The sequence below is a fragment of the Cetorhinus maximus genome, chromosome 12 (assembly GCF_964194155.1).
Source record: "Cetorhinus maximus chromosome 12, sCetMax3.hap1.1, whole genome shotgun sequence".
Lineage (NCBI taxonomy): Eukaryota > Metazoa > Chordata > Chondrichthyes > Lamniformes > Cetorhinidae > Cetorhinus > Cetorhinus maximus.
In genome coordinates, this window is record NC_135890.1 from 99,589,414 (window position 1) to 99,609,156 (window position 19,743).

At 43.8% G+C, this 19,743-nt stretch overlaps 1 protein-coding gene across 2 annotated transcripts in view; it reads left to right on the forward strand.

The window, feature by feature from the left end:
* The window catches only part of rasal1a (RAS protein activator like 1a (GAP1 like)), a 286,840-nt gene extending 273,711 nt beyond the window's left edge, over nt 1-13,129 (forward strand). Inside the window, exons 19-22 of one of the 2 annotated variants that reach the window (XM_078554231.1) lie at nt 1,108-1,243; nt 4,138-4,258; nt 8,130-8,209; nt 9,477-13,129. In XM_078554231.1, coding sequence (XP_078410357.1) covers nt 1,108-1,243; nt 4,138-4,258; nt 8,130-8,209; nt 9,477-9,625 — 486 coding nt within the window. In that variant the 3' untranslated portion in view covers nt 9,626-13,129. The remainder of the gene's footprint in view (nt 1-1,107; nt 1,244-4,137; nt 4,259-8,129; nt 8,210-9,476) is intronic. The other variant, XM_078554232.1, reaches the window with a different exon arrangement.
* Nucleotides 13,130-19,743: the final 6,614 nt, after the last annotated feature.

A 19,743-nucleotide genomic window follows, 5' to 3' on the forward strand; every position in this document is an offset into this window, starting at 1 on the left:
CCAACCCCAGTCTCAATAATTGGATATTAAATACCTTTGTTTGGTTTCATATTATGCAACAAGTGAAGCACAGTTAATATTGAAAGATTGCTATGAACACAATTACAATGAATTGGAAAGTGCACTAGCTATAATTTTAGCATCTGCACTCTAATATTATTATGCAATACTTTAATGGCATTGACACAGTGGTGGTAAACTCACCGATCTATTCTCCCAGCGGGGAACTTAGCTCAGATGGACAGTGGAGCAGAGCTTGGGCTACAACACTGTGATGCAAGATGTCTATCTATGTTCATTTTGAGTGAGGCTTCTAACTCTCACTCCTGGTGCTTGAGCACATGATCTAGGCTGTTGCTCCAGTGCAGCACTGAAGAACTGCTGCAGTTTTGGATAAGACATTAAACCACAGGCCCCACCTGTTTTCTCAGGTGGATGTAAAAGACCCATGGCACTATGTCAAAGAAGGGGAGGGGTATTTTTGTGTTCTGGCTAACATTTACCCTTCACTCAACGCCTAAGACAGTTTATCTGGTCAATATCTCATTGCCGTTTGTGTGGCCTTGCCATGTACAAAATTGGCTGGCATGTTCCCTCCATTTACACCAGTATCTATGCCTCAAAAATACTGCGTTGGCTGTAAAAAGTAAAAATTGAGATGGCTTGATCTCATGGAGACCTAAATATAAGTATTTCTTTAAGTGTGCTGGTCATGATTAGGGGAAAAAATGAAATCCAGATCAAATACATCTTGCCTTTTGGGTTGTTGTTTAATTTTTGGTGGCAAATGAAAACAAACAATGACCTGTAAATATGACCTTGAAACGCAGTTTCAATTGGTCCTCAGTGGGGTCAGTGAAAATCCCTAGACTTGGAACTGCTGTGTGTTCTGTGAAAAGCTAAATAATTCTGCCAAGCGCATGAAATTTGTTCCATTATGCTGATCACAAATGTGAAAATTTAAAAAATGTCCCATCAAAACCAGACTTGTTATTTAGCAACTATATCTCCATTACTTTCAGATTGACCTGTCACAGCTAAAATGGCTGCCATGGCGATTTAAGGGTTTTAACAGTCGGTGCTGATGTGCATTTCTATCTCTCCTAGAATGTAAACGAACTAAATCAGTGGCTGTCGGCTATCAGGAAAGCCAGTATCTACAATGAGCGCATGCTTCCGTCCTTTCATCCAGGTTCTTACAGGAGTAACCGCTGGACTTGTTGCCTGCACACTGATAGGACTGGTATGTCAGCAAAAACCTCTCCATTAAAACCCAACGTAGATATTAAGAGCCACTTTCAATCAAGAGAAAGGAAACACTTATAGCTGCCAAGTTTTTTTTTTGTTCACGCCATTACCTGAGTGAAACTGTGATGCACACTTGAACAAATCCTCATGAAAACAATTCTTAATTTTTTTTGATGACTGTGTGACTAGAATATTAATGGACATTGTATTTTCCTTATCAGAAAACATACTGCTATTCAGTATTTTTATCATCAATGAGCTCCCTCAGTAAGTATTTTAACTGGTAAAACTGAGCATATTAAAACGGCTGGTGGTTCAAATACACATTGGCCAGAATTTTGCGCTCTGAGGTCAGGCGCGTGCCCGACCTGAACGGGCGTAAAATCCCGCAGGATGACTTTGAGCAAGCGCCCTGATGTCACCGTGCGATTTTCACTCGGCGGGCGCGCGCAAAAGTCGGAAGTGGGCAATTAAGCCCTTAATACAAGGCCCAGTTGTAAATGATTTTTCACGGCCCGTCCAATCTTACGGCTGGCGGACAGGCCAATCGGCCAGGCGGCCTTTACGTTTTTGATGAAACCTCACCCGAGGGCGGGATGAAATCTCCGCTAGGATTTAAAATAAAACTAATTATCTGGGGACAGTGTTTTTATATGAGGTATGCTTTCAGGTATTTGATTTTGCTGCACGGACATTTTTTTGCAGCGTTTTTGTGCTTTTATTATTTGGGGGTCTGCAGCTCCCTGAGGCAGCTGTTTGCCTTCAGGGAACTCACTGGAAGCGCTCACCAGCACCCTCGCTGACGTCAGTGCCCGCCCTCTTCCCGCCCCCACCAGCAGGGCTGAGCCTTTCCCAGGGTGTGTTACACGCTGATTGGCCATTAATTGGCCAGCTAGCGTAAGATCATGTTCATAGTGCGATCGTGGCCGGGAGTGGGTTTTACGTTCGCTTCTGGCCGCACCAACCTCAGGCACACCCTGAGGGTAAAATTCAAGCCATTGTATATATTAATGTTCACCTTCTTTGCCAATGGATTAAATTTAAAAATCAACCCATGGTTGTAGTTGTTGGAGGTCAATCGTCTGAGTCCTAGGACATCACTGCAGGAATTCCACATGGTAGTTCCTAGGATCAGCTATCTTCAGCTGCTTCATCAATGACCTTCCTTCCATCATTATGTCAGAAGTGGGGGTGTTTGCTGATGATTGCGCAATGTTCAGCACCATTCGTGACTCCTCAGATACTGAAGCAGTCCATGTCCAAATGCAGCAAGACCTGGACAATATCCAGGCTTGGACTGACAAGTGGCAAGGAACATTTGTGCCACACAAGTGCCAAGCAATGACCATATCCAAAGAGAGAAAACCTAACCATTCCCCCCTGACATTCAATGGTATAACAATCGCTGAATCCCCCATTATCAACATCCTGGTGGTTACCATTGACCAGAAGCTAACGGAACCAGCCATATAAATACCATGACCATAAGAGCAAGTCAGAGGCTTGGAATTCTGCAGAGTGTAACTCACCGCCTGACTCCCAAAGCCTATCCACCATCTGGGCACAAGTCAGGATTGTAATGGAATACTCTTCACTTGACTGGATGAGTACAGCTCCAAAAACACTCAAGAAGCTCAAAACCATCCAGGACAAAGCAGCCCATTTGATTGGTACCCCATCCACCACCTTAAACAGTCACTCCCTCCAGCATCACCGTCCAGTGGCAGCAGTGTGTACCATCTACAAGATGGTCTGCAGCAACTCATCAAGGCTCCTTCAACAGCACTTCCAAACCTGCAACCTCTACCACGTAGAAGGACAGGGGCAGCAGATGAATGGAAACACCACCACCTGCAAGTTCCCCTCCAAGCCGCTCACCATTCTGACTTGGAACTAGATTGCTGTTCCTTCACTGTCGCTGGGTCAAAACCCTGGAACTCCCTCCCTAATACCACACGGGCTGCAGCAGTGGGCAATAAATGCTGGCCTAGCCAGTGATGCCCACATCTCATGAAGGGATAGAAAAAAACTATAGAACCTGTTTCAGTTTTGCTTTGTTGATTTCAATTGTCTTCTGGTGTTTCTTTCACTGTAATCTGTTTCTGCTGTAGGGGCCTAATTAAGACTATTTCTTGATAATTCAGACCTACTTTTCTCTTTCCGTGTTTTCAAATTGATTGGTTTCTGCTCTGAGATTTTCAAACAGGTGGTTTGGTTTGAACAAAAGAGCTCTTCTTGCCCAAAGCCACGCCCACAGAACATAAAATCCTGCCCAATCTCTCTCTCTATTTAAGGAGCTGAACACACTGGGCTTGTTTAGTCAATGGCATGAATTTTCCAGTAGTTAGCTGCATCTTCAGTTTGTGTTACTCGGTACAGATACCAGACCCCTTATCTGGCATCCCAAAACCCGGAAGAAGCTGAAAACCGGCTATGTTCGAAGCTGGTGCCCCGGATAGCACTTTGAATAAAACCCTTCTATTCTTGACTTTTAACACTTTATTTTACATTTTGTAAGTACATGCTAGGCCTAGGGCCCAAAATCCATGAAATCCCCAAATCCAGCACATATCCCGGATACAAGCAAGCTTCCCGGACACAGGGTCCGGTACCTGTAGACAGCATTAGGAGAATTGCACTATTCAAATTTGGAGCTACAGCGAGATAGAATGTCCCCAATGTCATCTAGAAACATCTACGGCATTCTCCAAATGCTACTGCAGTCTCTGACCACTTTTTAAACACATTTTGCATCTGAATGAAACATCTAAACAGCTTTTCACCAAGAAACAGCTGTCCCTATTTCCCTCCACAAGAATAAACACATCATTGCATAAACACAATATTTGATAATCCTGCTGTATTGCTAACTTTCCATTTGTTTAACAGTTCAGGGATGCAGTCGCACGCATTCAGCTGTAACTCTTGGTGACTGGAGTGACCCCCTCGACCCTGATGTTGAGACACAGACTGTTTACAAGCAACTCTTACAAGGCAGAGAAAAGCTGAAGTGAGTAGCTCAAAATGTTTGCCATTGCCCCAGTCCATTGCAATGTAACACACTCGTGTCATCCTAATGCTCTAACACGGAGACTGTGTCCATTCTTTCTCCTGTAATTTCAGCAGCAGAGTGGTATAGGCCCTTGTGCTTAAGTGAATACTGATTTTTCATGATGTATATTCCCCGAGTATGAATGGCATTCAATATAGATTGGTACAAAAACTAGCTTGGTTACCAGAAGTTTTACTTTACAGTAGTAGATTTGTCTTTAGATGACAAAGTAAATGGCCACTAGATGGCCACAGAAAGCAGGTGAATGAGACATCTGCAACGCTGTAAAAATTTGCTTTCTTGTCCTTTTCAACATGTATTTTTATCCACCTATTTGGACCATCCAGCCAGTACAATGCCTAGCTGCCTTCAATGCCCTCTTGGAGCTGAGTGACTTGCCTGCCTTTTGTAGTTTTTAAAGTTATTTATTCTCAGGATGTAGGCAATCCTGACCAGACCCATTAATGACCCTGAGAAGATGGTGGATCAGCTTTTCTGTTCTTTCAACTGAGCATCTTACAACAATGTGCTTGAAGATTGGAGTCTTGTGTAGGCCAGAGCAGATAGATTTATTTTTTAATTCATTTTTAGGGGATGCGGGCTTCGCTGGCTGCACCGGCATTTATTGCCCCATCCTTAGCTGCCGTTTAGAAGGTGGTGGTGAGCTGCCTTCTTGAGCCGCTGCAGTCCGTGTGGTGTAGGTACACCCACAGTGTTGTCAGGAAGGGAGTTCCAGGGTTTTGACCCAGCAACAGTGAAGGAACGGCGATATATTTCCAAGTCAGGATGGTGAAAGGCTTGGAGGGGAACTTGCAGGCGGTGGTGTTCCCATCTATCTGGTGCCCTTGTCTTTCTAGATGGCAGTGATTGTGGGTTTGGAAGGTGCTGTCTAAGGAGCCTTGGTGAATTCCTGCAGTGAATCTTGTAGATGGGACACACTGTTGCTACTGTGTGTCAGTGGTGGAGGGAGTGAATGTTTGTGGATGTGGTGCCAATCAAGTGGGTTGCTTTGCCCTGGACAGTGTCAAGCTTCTTGAATGTTGTGGGAGCTGCACTCATCCAGGCAAGTGGGGGAATATTCCATCACACTCCTGACTTGTGCCTTGTAGATGATGGACAGGCTTTGGGGAGTCAGGAGGTGAGTTACTCATCACAGGATTCCTAGCCTCTGACCTGGTCTTGTAGCCACAGTGGCCAGATGGATGGCAGGCTCCCTTCCCTGACAAGCATTAATAGAACAGTTGGAGTTTTACAGGAACACCCCTCTTATTCAGCAGCCCCCATGTCTCTCCAAACATCTAAAACGCTGCTCAGTGCTGATCTTCGTGGCTGCATGGGCCTTGTTGTAACTGCGTTCCAATGCTGTTCATGGCTGTCTCGAAGGTGTTCAGGGTGGTAGTTTCCAGAAATCAACTTTTTCTTGGAATAATATTTGCACCATGGATCCTGTGCCTATGGATTGAGCATGATCTGTTTTGATGGTCATGAATGCCCTACACTTTTAAGGGGCACGGTTCCTGAAAGTAAAGACATGGCATGTAAAAACCTGAAGAGCCACATGAGGCCGTGAATGAAACCTTGTACTTTGGTGAACCTGCTCACCTGCTGATTCTCATTCTGCGTTTAAAAAAAGGGTGAAGCTGTTTGTATAAAGAAACAGTCACCAGCTGATTCTCTGTACACTGCAGATTTCCGCTGTCGATTGACTAATGTTGTTGATGTTGCTATAGAAACTGAGGCATAAAATTTATTAGCTGCGTCCTTGACTGTCCTGCTTCTGTAGTGGAGATTAGTTAGTGAACAGCTCCTGGAAGGTGATGTGACTGTGTCATTGCCTCTCAACTCGTGTGGTTTTCCTGGGACATGTCAAAGTAGGTGCACCTCTTCCTGCTTATGAGTAACGTCAGGTGCAAGTAGCCTGTTTAGTGTAAGGTCACCCGCCTGGCATCCCCCCTTTTCCTTTCCCATTTGCTCCAAGTAAACCAACAGGAATGCCCATCTTGTAAATTATTAGTGCCGCAACCTAAGAATTGCAACTAAAATACTTGTGTCAGTCTTTAAAAAAAGAGTCCAGCACGAGAAGAAAGTCCATGTGTCACAAATTTCCACCCAAATTGTGGTATCAGATCCCAAAACCCAGACATCCCAAGCCTCCCTTTAAACGGCCAGGACACCATTCCTGTTTTATTCAGGTGGACTGTCGCCAGTCCATTCCCAGTAAAGAATCGTGGAAGATTGTTTTTCGTTTGTGTGTACCATTGATTTTCATATTGTAATGAAACTTGCCTATTTTCAGTCCAAGCTTTGATCAACTGTTACACTCCACTTACAGTCGTGCAGATGGTGTATTATGGGTTCTTTGCCTCATTTCCCAGTGCTTGTCCCTCCCCCCAGCACCAGCAGTAGCTGTGAGAAAAGAACCCCTCAGGTTTGCATTAAGGACAATGCTTGTGAACACTTTTTGTTATAGTTGACTGTAAGCTGCATCTGACAATATTAGATTATGTTTTCATAATCCACTTACTGTTGCAGGGGAAACAAAGTAGTAATTGACAGGGTTGATTTCTCCCGTTATGGTCACATTTTTTGAATGAATGAACACAGGAAGCAATTAGCAAAGCATGATCAGTTGATCAACCATGCTTATTACTCAGGAGACTCTTACCTAGAAACCCAAGGAAATTGCAACAAAAGATTGCGCCACTAGAGGCCAGTATGTTACCAGTCTTTGCATATATTCGAAGTGGTTTGAAGTTTTAAATTATTTGGCAAAAGAAATCTGTACATTCAATGTATTCGTTCTAAATTTCCTTCCCCTTTATTCACTATACTTCCCATGGTAAATAAATGGAGATGGCTGAAAATAAAATAATAAAGTGTAAAGCTTTGTCTTAATAGCAACCAAGAACTATTATTTAGAAAATGAAAATGGAATTGTTCAGTGAGGCATTCAATGATGATCATTTAAATTATTTAAATTTAAAGGGGCACTGTCTTCATAAAAATTGGGGAACTCTATTATGTGTTTGGCAAACGTTACATTGCATTAACATATGAAATGTATTATTGCAGATCAAAAACACAATCGTATATTGGAAATGTGTTGTTTGCATATGAAACTATCATGACAAAAAGTATAAGTGGCTGTGTCCCTTGTTCTCTCTCAGTACAAAGATAACTTTGCCTCGATAAAGTGTGAACATTTTGAGCCAATGTTAACTCTGTGCAAATGGGTTGGTTTTGAATGGGTTGAAATTCGTCTCTTTGCCTCTGTAAAGTGTGAATTTTGTTTATAATGATGTGGGTATGGTGGCATAGTGGTGATATGTTGCTGCCTTAGTAATGCAGAGGTCTGGGCAAATGAGCCAGAGATGTGAGTTCAATTCTGAATTTATATCCAGTTAATTAAATAAAAATCAGGAAGTATCAGCAATAGTGACCATCAAGCTACCGGATTATCATAAAAAATTATCTGATTCACCAACGCCCTTTAGGGAAGGGAATCTGCCATCCTTACCCAGCCTGGCACAAATGTGACTCCAGAGCCACAACAATGTGGTTGACTCCTAAACTACCATCTGAAATAGTCTAGCAAGCCACTCAGTTGTACAGGGATTCCCATGAATTATAAAAGTATTAACAAATACTTAAACTGAGAGCAGCAACAATTCTTAGTTTGTGAATTGCAAAAACAATGTTAACTTGTCAGTTGGAAATGATTTCAAACAAAATTGAAGTGAAAATATTGCGCTGAATCGCAAATATAATAAAAAGCTCAGACTAGAACACTTCAATCACTTATGTTGCCTATCTCCTCTTTTTTTTTTAGAAAGAAGTACCTTGAATCTCTAGATGCAGGAACAGTGATGGACCAGAAAGAAAGAATGCACGGTGATGGGATTAAGCAAGGTAGTTGCCTTTCAGCATTAACAAACCTCTACACATTGGAAATATCTACTTATTCAAGGAGCACATAGTTTTCTAGAATTAGTAAACATTACTATAACTAGTAGATGTTGTATCAGTAATACTATTTTGATCACTGTTTTTGCTGTAAAAGATTGTTAAAAATATTTCTAAGGCGTTATTGACTGAAAACTAAATCTATTGCCAATAGCCTAAAATTTATACTGTACTTAAAACTAATTTCTATAGAGCGTCCCAGTGATATTATAAACCCAAAGAGCATTTTGTAACTGTCCTCTGAACCTTGAAATCAGACAAGTGCTTGCAGTTTAGTTCCCAGAATTTCCTTTTGGCTGTATATCCCTTAGAGCATCACTGATTTTATTTATATTAATGGTTTGATGATGTGCAAGCTTTTATAGCTGACTAGTGGGTTCTACGAGAGGGTGAAAATCCAGTTTACTGTCAAGTTAGTGGTTCAGATCCATTCAAATGGCAGTTGGTTCAAACCCAGAACCTTCTCCTGCTTCATTTTGTTTTTCTTCACTGATTTGAGTTTATTTTTTGCTGACTGAAGTTGCTGGCAAGGAATTGTGAGGCATTCTATCCAGAGAAAGTAAAAGCCCATCAAGATCTGGCTTTCCATCCCTGAGCCACACTTTCTGATAGAATGCCTTGTGCTGTAGGCTATCAGGATGAGCCATCCTTGGATGTGGGGGCTGGGGGGAATGAATGTGAAAATAAACAACGGGAAACAAAGAGGGAAGGTTGGGTCACTATGCATGGCAAAATCATAAAGATTTTCTTTTTGAACCATTTACAAAATCACTGCGCACAGTGACCTGAGCAATTCATTTTTGTTTTAAAAAATCTATTAGCATATTCCTGCAGGAAGTGTTTCTGTAAAATAACATACAAAAAAAAAACTCAATAATACACAAATGTGAACATTTCCAGTTTTAAAATCTAGACAAGCAAACAAACAGAAAAGGCGACTGCACTCTCACTCTGGACCAGCTTCAGGGCTGAAAGCAGATTTGTTGTGCTCCAGTGATCGAAACTTTAAATATTCCATGGTTTAAAATTCAAAGTCGTTGTCATTTGTCCATTGCAGACTTTAAAAGCCCAGTTGTAATACATATCGTTAGTAATGCCATAAAATTGTTTTGATCCAAATGTGACATTGAGAGACTGTACAATATTGTTTGATTAGTTTGAATTACATTGCAGCGATCTCATGACTAACAATTCCAAAACCTATTGCACACAGCAGGAGTCGAGAGGAGCCGTTCTTTTCACGATCGGAGGATGTCAGCAGCTGCCAGACTGCTGGATGTTATACAAGATCTTGAACGTGCTCATCAGGCATTCGAACGCAGGGAGAAAGAGGAGCAAGCCAATGAGATGTTAGTTCCCTGAGTCGTACTGATTTATCGTGGCTAGACAATCTGAAATATCACAGTTTGTGTGCTATGTGCAGTGTGCCACAGACAGGTCTAGATGTAGAGTGGCTTTAATAAGAGCAAATTAAACAATTCAACTGTCGGCAAACTGAAACACAAACATGCAGATGACAGTGAATGACACTGAGAACTGGGGCTTGGGTAGGACTATCTTTCCTGAGCTGCATTGTTATCACAAGCGAAATATTAGAGAGAAAGGGATTGTCATCATACCTGAAGCAAATTTAGTGAAAGTTACTAATTTTTGCTGTTTAAAATTAGGAAAGGGATTTCATCTACTATTAATGCAAGGCAGCTGAGCACCAGCACCTATTAATGCGGAAAACCTTCCTATCTGTTCATTGGAGAAGATGTTTCAGTGCAATGCATTTTGTCTCTGGTAATTTATAATTGTACCGCAGGAAACCAAAAACAATAAATGTCTGTGAAATTATAGATCACAACCAGATGTTAAGAACCCAGTGTCTGTTTGGCGGCCCTGCTCCACAGACATATATGTCAGCTTGCCAAAACATCACTGTGCTGCTTAAAACTGGTTCAGTGAAATCTCATTGTAGCATTATTTTGTTGCTGGCAAAAGTCGTTATGTTGTTCCAGTCTGTGCTGTAAAACTTTGTATTTTTTGGCAGGAGGTTAACTCACTGGATTTTAGTAATGCAGTTAAGTGACTTATGACAGTCACAAACATTGTGAAGTGAATGGCATAATGTTATATTGTAAGGGGCTTTTACGCTTTCAGTTGATCTTTCAACATATCCAGTTTCCTGACAGACTGTTAATGAATTAATCAAATTGTACTGCTTCAAGATGAAAACCCCGTTAGTAATAGTACACTGGTTGCAACATGCACAGAGGCCAGGACTTTTGGAGTTAATTACTATTTCATTAGATAAATCAAGCTGGCCAACTTCATACTTGCTAGAGATTGTTATTAGTAAATGTGTCAGGCTAGGTTTTTATCTTTAATGCATATATTTCACTTTGCTTCTGCAGCTTCTCAGTAAAATAACAATAACACTTTCTGCCAAGTTGGTAGGAAAGGTTGTACAAATGAGATGCGTTGGAAGCTTTTAAATTTTGTTTCACTATTTGTTTTAAGGATCAAATGCGCATAGCTTACAGATCAGTTTGCGTGCAAATCCCTTGGCATTTTATATATCTCCATACGTAGATCAACTGATAGGATAGAAATATCATTTTTGATGGAGCATCCATCTAAGTATCTATATTTCACCAAATGTATTTATTATACATTAGAGTGCAAACAACATTTGAATTTGTGATTGTAATTTTAAAAAATATTTATTAAAGAACCTAAGACCAAAAATAATGTGTGGTCTTGTGTATGCCTGTTCACTACGTCCAAAGTCCCTTTTTTAAGATAGCTGATGACAATACCACAGGATAGATTGTTCAGCAGCTGTCTATGTTTAAGTGGACCATTTTGTCCAGGCATAAAGTCCAGTTATAATGCAGCAATTTGCATTGTCTAAAATAGCTAACAATAGCTAACGTTACAGAAGAAGCTGCTTTGTTAAAAAAAAGAGGAAGGCATGGGGCTTAAAAATGGTCTTTGCTTCAGCACATGCTTGAATGCAAAGTATTTCAGTCAAAACTTGAAATTTATTGGATGCCATGCTATGGAGCTTTGCACCCAAACTAAATGATCAGCTCCTTGCATTTATTCCTAACACATGTTAGTGCCACCAGAGTTAAATCACACACTGTAGGCAATGAAATGCCTGGCACAGCACGGGAAGTTTAATCAGCGATATCCTCCACCAGTTTCATGGGAAATTTTTTGAAAGTTTGAAAATGACACTAGGAGCCATTGGGAACACCCTCCTTTGCAGAGTCAGGCCAGTAAATATGTATGTTTTTGTTTGGTCTTCGATGGGAAGATTGATGGCATTACACCACCCTCAGAGTGCCTCAATGTGGCACTGTTGGCAGTGTGAGTCAAATGCCCCCGTGGTGCTTAATTTGCTTTGAAATTGAATTGACTGCATTTGCAGCATCACATTAATGTAAATTTCCATGTCCTACCTTCTATAATGCAGTAAATTCAGTGTTGCTGCTAATTGGAAGAAGGAGTTTAAAGTAAGACACTAATTGTGACACCTCTAAAGAGTGTTAGCAGCATCATTCTGGCTGCTATTCAAAGGCAACAGTAGATTATTAAACTCCAAAAGAGTAATGTCATGAAATGGAAACTGCGTAAATCATGTGAGTCAGTGGCATTTGCTGTGAATTGGATATATTTCTAGAGCAAAATTGATAAATCTCCAAGAAAATTATCATTTTCTTTGCCAAAATTAAAAATAAATTTGAGGAGAATCGTCACTATTACAAGACATATCTGAGATTTAGCTTTAGTCGAGATTTAGCATACAGCCGATACAGAAAAGTCCTCCTGCTTGTAAATGGTTTAGTGACCGTTGTCTTTCTTCAGTAGTTATTTTTAACTTAAACCTGCAAAGCCTTTGGGTTGAATGCTGAGGGCCAGCATTCACCAGTGTTTGTTCTGTATTACTGTGTAACAATGCTTGTGTGACTTGCAGACTTAAATCTGTTGTCAATGCAGAGATGGGGTGTGGGGTGGGGTAACTACCCTGAGTGAGAAGCTCCCATGTAGACACTGCCATTTACTTACACCAGCTTTGCACCAAAGCCTTTATTGTTGTGACGCAGATGTTGCTTTAGCTTCTACTTGTATGCTACACTAAAACGCTGAGCTGAAGTGATTTAAATACAAATATTTCATAATGGTTAGTGTGTCCAGTTTTATATTCAATGTGTACTGCACAGTGTTGCGTTACAACAAATATTGGTGCATGATGTATAAGGTAATAGATCTCTAATTGCAGAGTAATTGTGGCCTATGTATTTTACCATCTATGGCAATGATACTGCGATTGTGTAGGTGAAGATTCTGTTTATATGTACATATGTGTTATCTGAGCACATGCTGAGGTGGTGGAATGGCCCATGTATTCAGCACTGCCTTAAATTTGCAATTGTAAGCATACCTGAACAACCTTTTTACGTGAAGTTTTTTTAAAAAAAACGTCTGTTGTATATTGGGCATTGATATTTGCTGCCTGTGAATGTATAATGATTTGTACTTATTCTATAAAGTGGTCTTTTTTGGCTGAACGCGAGTCCCTGTCAGTGCCAGTAAAGTGATCCATGTGGAATAATGTACAGCCAAATGATGTTTGCCATATTTTTATTTATATACCAGTTTTCTAAAAGCACCAACTGGCTTTTTGCTGAGAATTTTCGAATTAAATGTGTGATGGCTAGGCAGTTGCTTTTAAATGTGATGACTTTTGTCAGAAATTAGATTATGGAATTTGTGTATTTTGCACAGCATTAAATTATTATTATATGTACATTCATGTGCTATTCATAGTTTTTATCATGGGCATCCAAAAACACGAATAAAGGTAAAAGTTACTAACATAAGAATCTTGCTTTGTTCTTTTGTTTTGCATATCATTTCCCAGCTGAAGTGGTGACTGATGCTGAAGAACACACTCAGATTCTCTGTAATATGTCTGCACTTTCTTAGAAACATGGGGGAGAATTTTTCTCCCCGTCGGGAGGGGGTTGGGCGGGAGCAGGCGCGGGCGGGAGCATAGCCAATTGTCGCCTGCGATCGGCTGTGTGCCACCATTTTACGTGGGTGGGCCAATTAAGGCCTGCCCAGCATGATGTATTCCCTGTGCGGGCGGGGGGGGGAATAGGCTGAGTTGGGGCCTGCGCCCTTTCACACATGTGCGTGAAAGAGCGCCGAAATCTCCCTGAGGCACAGGGCTGCTTCAGGGAGATTTGTTTGATTTTGGAAAAGTGTAATAAAGAAATAAAAAAATTTTAAGCCATATCCCCTCATGTGACAGTGTCACATGAGCTGGGACTTGTCAATGAATTTTATTAAAAACTTTTATTAAACTTTAAAAACCTTCATGAAACCTCATCCCGCCCGTGGACGAGGTTTCATGATAAATGCAAAGGCCGCCTGGGCTCTTCGCCTGCCCGTCAACATTAAGGTTGGACGGGCAGCTCTATTAATTAGTTTAATCGGCGTTGAAATAGCCTTAATAGGCCTTTGACAGTTTGGCGGACGCTCTGCTGACTCCGGTGCACACCCGCTAAACTGAAAATCTGAATAATGCACGGTGACATCGGGACACACGCCCAACATCAACGCGCATTGGCGTGCGGGCCCTGCCCCCTCCCCCCACACGCCAACCCAAAAGCTCCGGCCATTGGAATTGCCGGACAAAGAAGAATCAAGGTCTATCTAATGTGTTTTCTAACATCCCTGGTAAATGAAGGAATGACTTACATTTATATAGCTCCTTTTACGACCACCAAAGCACTTTATAGTCAATTAAGTACTTTTGACGTGTAGTCACTGTTGAAATGAAGGAAATGTGGGAACCAGTTTGCACAAATCATCTCCCATGAAGAGTAATCTGATAAATGAACAGATAATCTGTTTTTTGTGAAGTTGATTGAGGGATAAATATTGGCCAGGACACCGGGGATAACTCTCCTGTTCCTCAAAATATGGCCGCGGCGTCGGCACCTATCTGCAAGGGCAAACAGGGCCTCAGTTTAATATCTTGTCTGAAAAATGGCACCTCCGTTAGTACCACACTGGTACTAATAGTACATAGTACTCCCTTAGCGCCACATTGGAATGTCAGCTTTGATTTCATGCTCAAGTCCTGGAGTCCGACTCGAACCCGGAACCTTCTGACGCAGAAGTGAGAATGATACCAACTGGGACCTAGTGGTGGAAGTGGGATGATACAGGAACAAAGCTGTGACAAATCAACAATTTCAATTAATCTCTATAATTTGTTTACAACAGGCCTGAAAATAAGGCAAAAGGAAAACAGTGGTGGAGAGCTTTGTGAAATTTAGGACCAAAGTTTTCTTTCTCCTCCAAAACATGCTACACTTACCACATGTCATGCATCCATGTGTCCCAAAATGTTACTTTCTGAAATAAATATATTAATTTGGATTGTGTTTGAATGTATTCATGTTAACTGCCCAGCTGTATCAGCTGTAGTGTACCATAAGTATTGCACTGTATAAATTGAATGCTATAATCCCAATGCTTTTATTTTTATTTTTACAGCTTAAAAGGCATAATATATTGACCAAATTTGTTGATAGATGTTTAATAAATCGTTCCTGTCAAAAGTCAACATTTTAAAAAATAGTGAATCTTAATTGTGGGCAAAATAATACATGATATACATCACAAAAATCAAGGGATTTGTCATGTGCAGTTACGCTGTGACAAAACATTAACTTTATACACAGGAAAGTTCAAAATTCCTGATGGAATCATGTGCCCTTACTCAGGCTACAAACAAACCAGTATTCTGAAGAAGAGTCACACGGACTCAAAACGTTAACTCTGTTTCTCTCTCCACAGATGCTGCCAGACCTGCTGAGTTTTTCCAGCATTTCCTGTTTTTATTTCAGATTTCCAGCATCCGTGATATTTTGCTTTTATTTTAGTACTGATCGTATGTCGTCTTCACCACTGTTTTGTCATCAGCCAGTCATTCTCACACGTGTAACCTTCCCGTGAACTCTGGATGATCACTGGGTAATAACAATGAGCACAATCTGTAATCAAATGATTACCCATGGCCGTATTTGCTGGGATTTTGAGAACAATCATAACTGGGATAAATAGAATTGCTCACCTTTTACTCTGATTACACAATGTTAGATCCGCCAAGGATAAACCTGACACTTATTGGGCACAAGGTTGAGCTTCTTGGTTTCAGGAGCACTGCCTGTATTTCTCCAGTAACTCCTGTTATTCAATGCTGTCAAATTGAAAGGTATTTTTGTCTGGAGACTCTTTCCACTAGTAATTCAACTAAATATGCCATTGGATAAGAAACTTTTTCACCCATAATCTATGAATGTATTGCCTCTTTTAATTTTTTTAAATTATGGGGCAGTACCATTTACTGTTAGACATAATCAATGTTCAATATTCCCTTGGGGCTGAATTTTCCCCCATCGGGGGCGAAGTTGAAGGGTGGGCGTGCACAGACACGCTTCCGATCAACGCCCCCAATCGGGGGCATGGCGCCATTTTACGTGGGTGGGTGTGCGCTCCCTGTGCGGACGGGGATATTCCCAAAATCGAAAGAGCGCGCTCACCTCCTTGGGGCTAAGTGCAGCCTCAGGGAGATCAGCTCAAAATGTAAAAAACTTAAAAATAGAAAAGTAAAATTTCCCTAACATGTCCCCTCATGTGACATGTCCATAATTTTCACAAAAACTTTATTAAAATTTTAAAAAACATACATGAAACCTCATCCCGCCGGTGGATGAGGTTTCATGCTTTTTCTAATTCCCGCCAGGACTCCTGGCCTGCCCACCAACCTTGAGGTTGGACAGTCAGGTCCTTTAATGGCTTAATTGACTCTGTCAATGGCATCAATTGGCCATGGACATATCAACGGGCGCATAACTGATTTCGCTGCACCCCCGCCTTCCTGAAAATTTAAATGGGGCACGGTGACATCAGGAGTTCCCCCCAACGTCATTGCGCATCAATTTTACCCTTCGTTGAGCGGGCCCCACCCCCGCTCGCCAATGCTTAAAATGTAGTTGAATGTGTCTTTGCCAGACCTATGTTTATGTAAAATGTTGTGAGCCTCAGGCCAGAGAACCTTGCTTCTGTACTCCAGTTTACTGGAATATATTGTGCTGTTACATGGGGTGGAATCATCCCAGATTTGCACTAAGTGCGGTAGTGGGCGGGTTAAACAATATTTCACCCACCCTCCACGATAAGTGGGTTTTCATGCCGTATTGTCCCAAACCCGACGCATTACTTATACATTCCCGGGAAACAGGCCGTTTCCATGGTGGACGGGCTCTCATTTTCCCGCCACGCCATCACCTCGCCACTTCATCACACCGGGCGCCATATTTAAAGTCCAGCTGCGCGCACACACCTCAGTCCTTCCAGTCCACGACTACTGCAGAGTAGATGTCCACAATAGGCAAAAAGACTGCAGCCCCCAGGTTTAATGATGCATGACCGGAATGCCATTTGGATGCCGTTTTTGGGAATTCCCCCCCGCCCGCACAGGGAGCGCACAGCGCTTCTGTGCGGACGTCACGCTGGGCAGGCCTTAATTGCCGTAATGTCCTCTACCCCCATCCTGGCCACAGGATGGGCAGCAGCATCACCAATCCAGCATGGCAGGTGGTGGTCAGCACCAATGCCCTGCAAAAGAGGGTAGCCACCCTGTGCGGCTACAGCATGAGTGGTCTCATCCATTCCGCCAGGGTAAATCATTCTCATCACTCTCAGCTCACACACTCATAAACCCATCACATATCCACAGGGATCTCACACCTCAAGAGACAACACCACTAACTCTCACACACACCCTCACATCTCCATCAAGCTCATATCCTATCAAAATCACATCCTCATTCCTGTTCATGGCGCCACTCACCACACAAACATTCCATGCAGTGCCATGTGTCCTCACTCTCTCCATCTGTTCCCATGCAGGAGAAGCTGGCTCACTTCAGCAGGGAGAGATCCCAGACCGTGGGTGGAGTGGCCCACATTAAGCCCCTCACTCGCTTTGAGGAATGTGCCAACGTGATGACAGGTGAGGATGTGGACTCTGCCTGCAGCAACGGTGTGGTTGGCGGTGAACACACACCTGAGGATCCTGCACCACATCATCCCTCCCTCAATGCAACTGTGAGTGCTCTCTCTCCTGCTTTTGACTCTGCTGCCATGCACTAATTATCTCTACTTTGGTTCACAGGGAGCTCTGCCAAGGGACCAATACCCTCAGCCAGCCAGTCCCTCAGCTCCATCCATGTTCTCATCTGCAGCCAAGAAGACACCTCCTCCAGTGAAGAGGCGAAAATAATCAGCCTGGAAGATCTGTCATAGCGCTTACCCACACCCTGCACCAGTGCAGAGACACACATCTCGGTGAGACCTAGATCTAAAGCAGACTTGGGTTCATAACCTTGTGGTCACCGCACAGCACCTGTCCGCAGCAGGAGGAGGCAGGTTCAGCCAAGCTCCCCAGCACTCAGAGGATTGCTGGAGAGGAGGCATCTGTGAGGTCTGAGTCAGATGATGAACCTCTGGATTTGACCTTCCAACTCATCCTGGAGTCAGCAGAAGGCGGGGGAACATCACACAGAGTTGTTGAAAGCCCTCAATGGAGGAGTGCATCTGCCTGTCCTCTGCTGCAGTGGTGCCCACTTGTGCGCGCTTGGAGGTGTCCATGGTGAGGATGGCGGATGCCATGGAGAACCTGGTCCAGTAGAATGAGAAGATGTGCGCAGACCTGCGCTCCATCGTGGGAGCTGTGGGTGAGTTCCTGCATTGGCAATGCAAGAGGGAAATGGGGCACCTCGATGTCCCTCCAGTTGCTCCTTCCCCTCAAGGTGTCAGGCCGGGGCCCTCGGGCACCCAAGGGGAGGAGGGGCGACATTGGATACCCCTGGGTCATCCTCCGAGGAATCTCAGAGGCTGGTCTCTCCCTCCGAGTCCCCTTTGCCTGTGAGCCCCTCAACCTCATCCTCTGTCACCACAGAGGGAACAGCTGGCCCACGAGTGATTCTGGAGGGAAAAGTGTGCGTGTGGCAGGGCCTTTCGGAATCTCCAACCCACGAGGATCCCATGTTTCACACTCATCTCAATGTCCTGAGCATTTTGAATGCTGCCTGCTGGGATTTATTTTCAGTTGACCATCTGAGCTGACCTGCAACTCTGCCCACCCATTGATCACACTCCCATGCAGTACCTGATCTCGCCCACCACGACTCTCGTTTCACTTTCGATTTGGCAAGCATGGTCTGGTTTCACTGCATTGTGCACTCCCCCATCTTTTCCCCTCCCCCGGTCACCCATTTCCTTTCCCCCATTACAGGGACACCTCCCACTCCATCCTCGGCATCACCTTCCATCTCCCCTCCGTGACCTACCAGCCACAACCATTTTCTCCGGGAATGTCCAGGTGACTTCCCCTTCCTTCCCGAAAATCTCACTCCCATTCACATTCACCTCTCCGACCACCTCCTTCCCATCGCAAGGGTCCGTGCTTGCCTCCTGGTCCCCACCAACCACCCTTGCCGTCCCTCCTATCGCCACCGTTGAACACTCACCCTCCCACCTACTGCCTCACTCTGCCCTCGGACATTCTCACCCTTCCTCCGTACCATGCCCAACCTCAGTTCGCTCCCCAGGTGGCAAACCTGGACCTATCCCACCCCTTCTCTGCACATTCACCTGTGCATCCCTCCCTCTCCTCACCCCTTCCCCTTTTACACCCCTTCCCCATTTCGCAACCATTCCCTTCTGCGCACCCCTTCCCCCCGGGACCTCTTCACCCCCTGGAACCTCTTCCCCATGGAACCCCTTCCCACCCCGCCAGTCCTCCTATTCCCCCCTCCACTTAGTCCCTCCTCCTTCCTGACTTCTTCCACCACCCTAGTCCCAACCCCCTCCCGACTCCTTCCTCCAGCTTTACCTCTTCCTCCAGCCTCAGCCTCACTTCTTCCTCCACCCTTACCCCCTCGCTTCTCTGCATCCCTTCCTTCCCCTGGACACCCTCCCCTCTCTGCACTCCTTCCCCTCCCTGCAATCCTTCCCTTACACCTTCCACCCCCCTTACACCTACCTCCGCTGTTGTCGTCTTCTCCCCATTTCCCCCTCCTCCCCTCATTCTTCCTCCCCCCCAACCCCCACCCCGCCACCTTCATTGCCCCCTCTCAACCTCACCCCACCAACACCTTCATTCCGCCCCTCCCAACCTCAACCCCCCGATACCTTCATTCCCCCCCTCCCAACCTCACACCCCCGACACCTCTTCATCTCCCAGCCAATCCTAGACCTTCCTCTCCCACCCCCTTGACCATCATCTGTTGTGAGCATCAAAAGTGACATTCCAACTTCTGTGAGCTGCTTCGCAGCAGAGCCATGTCCATGAGAATCCACCCAGCATGCCATGGACGTACCTCCAGTGTGCCGATGTAGGTGGG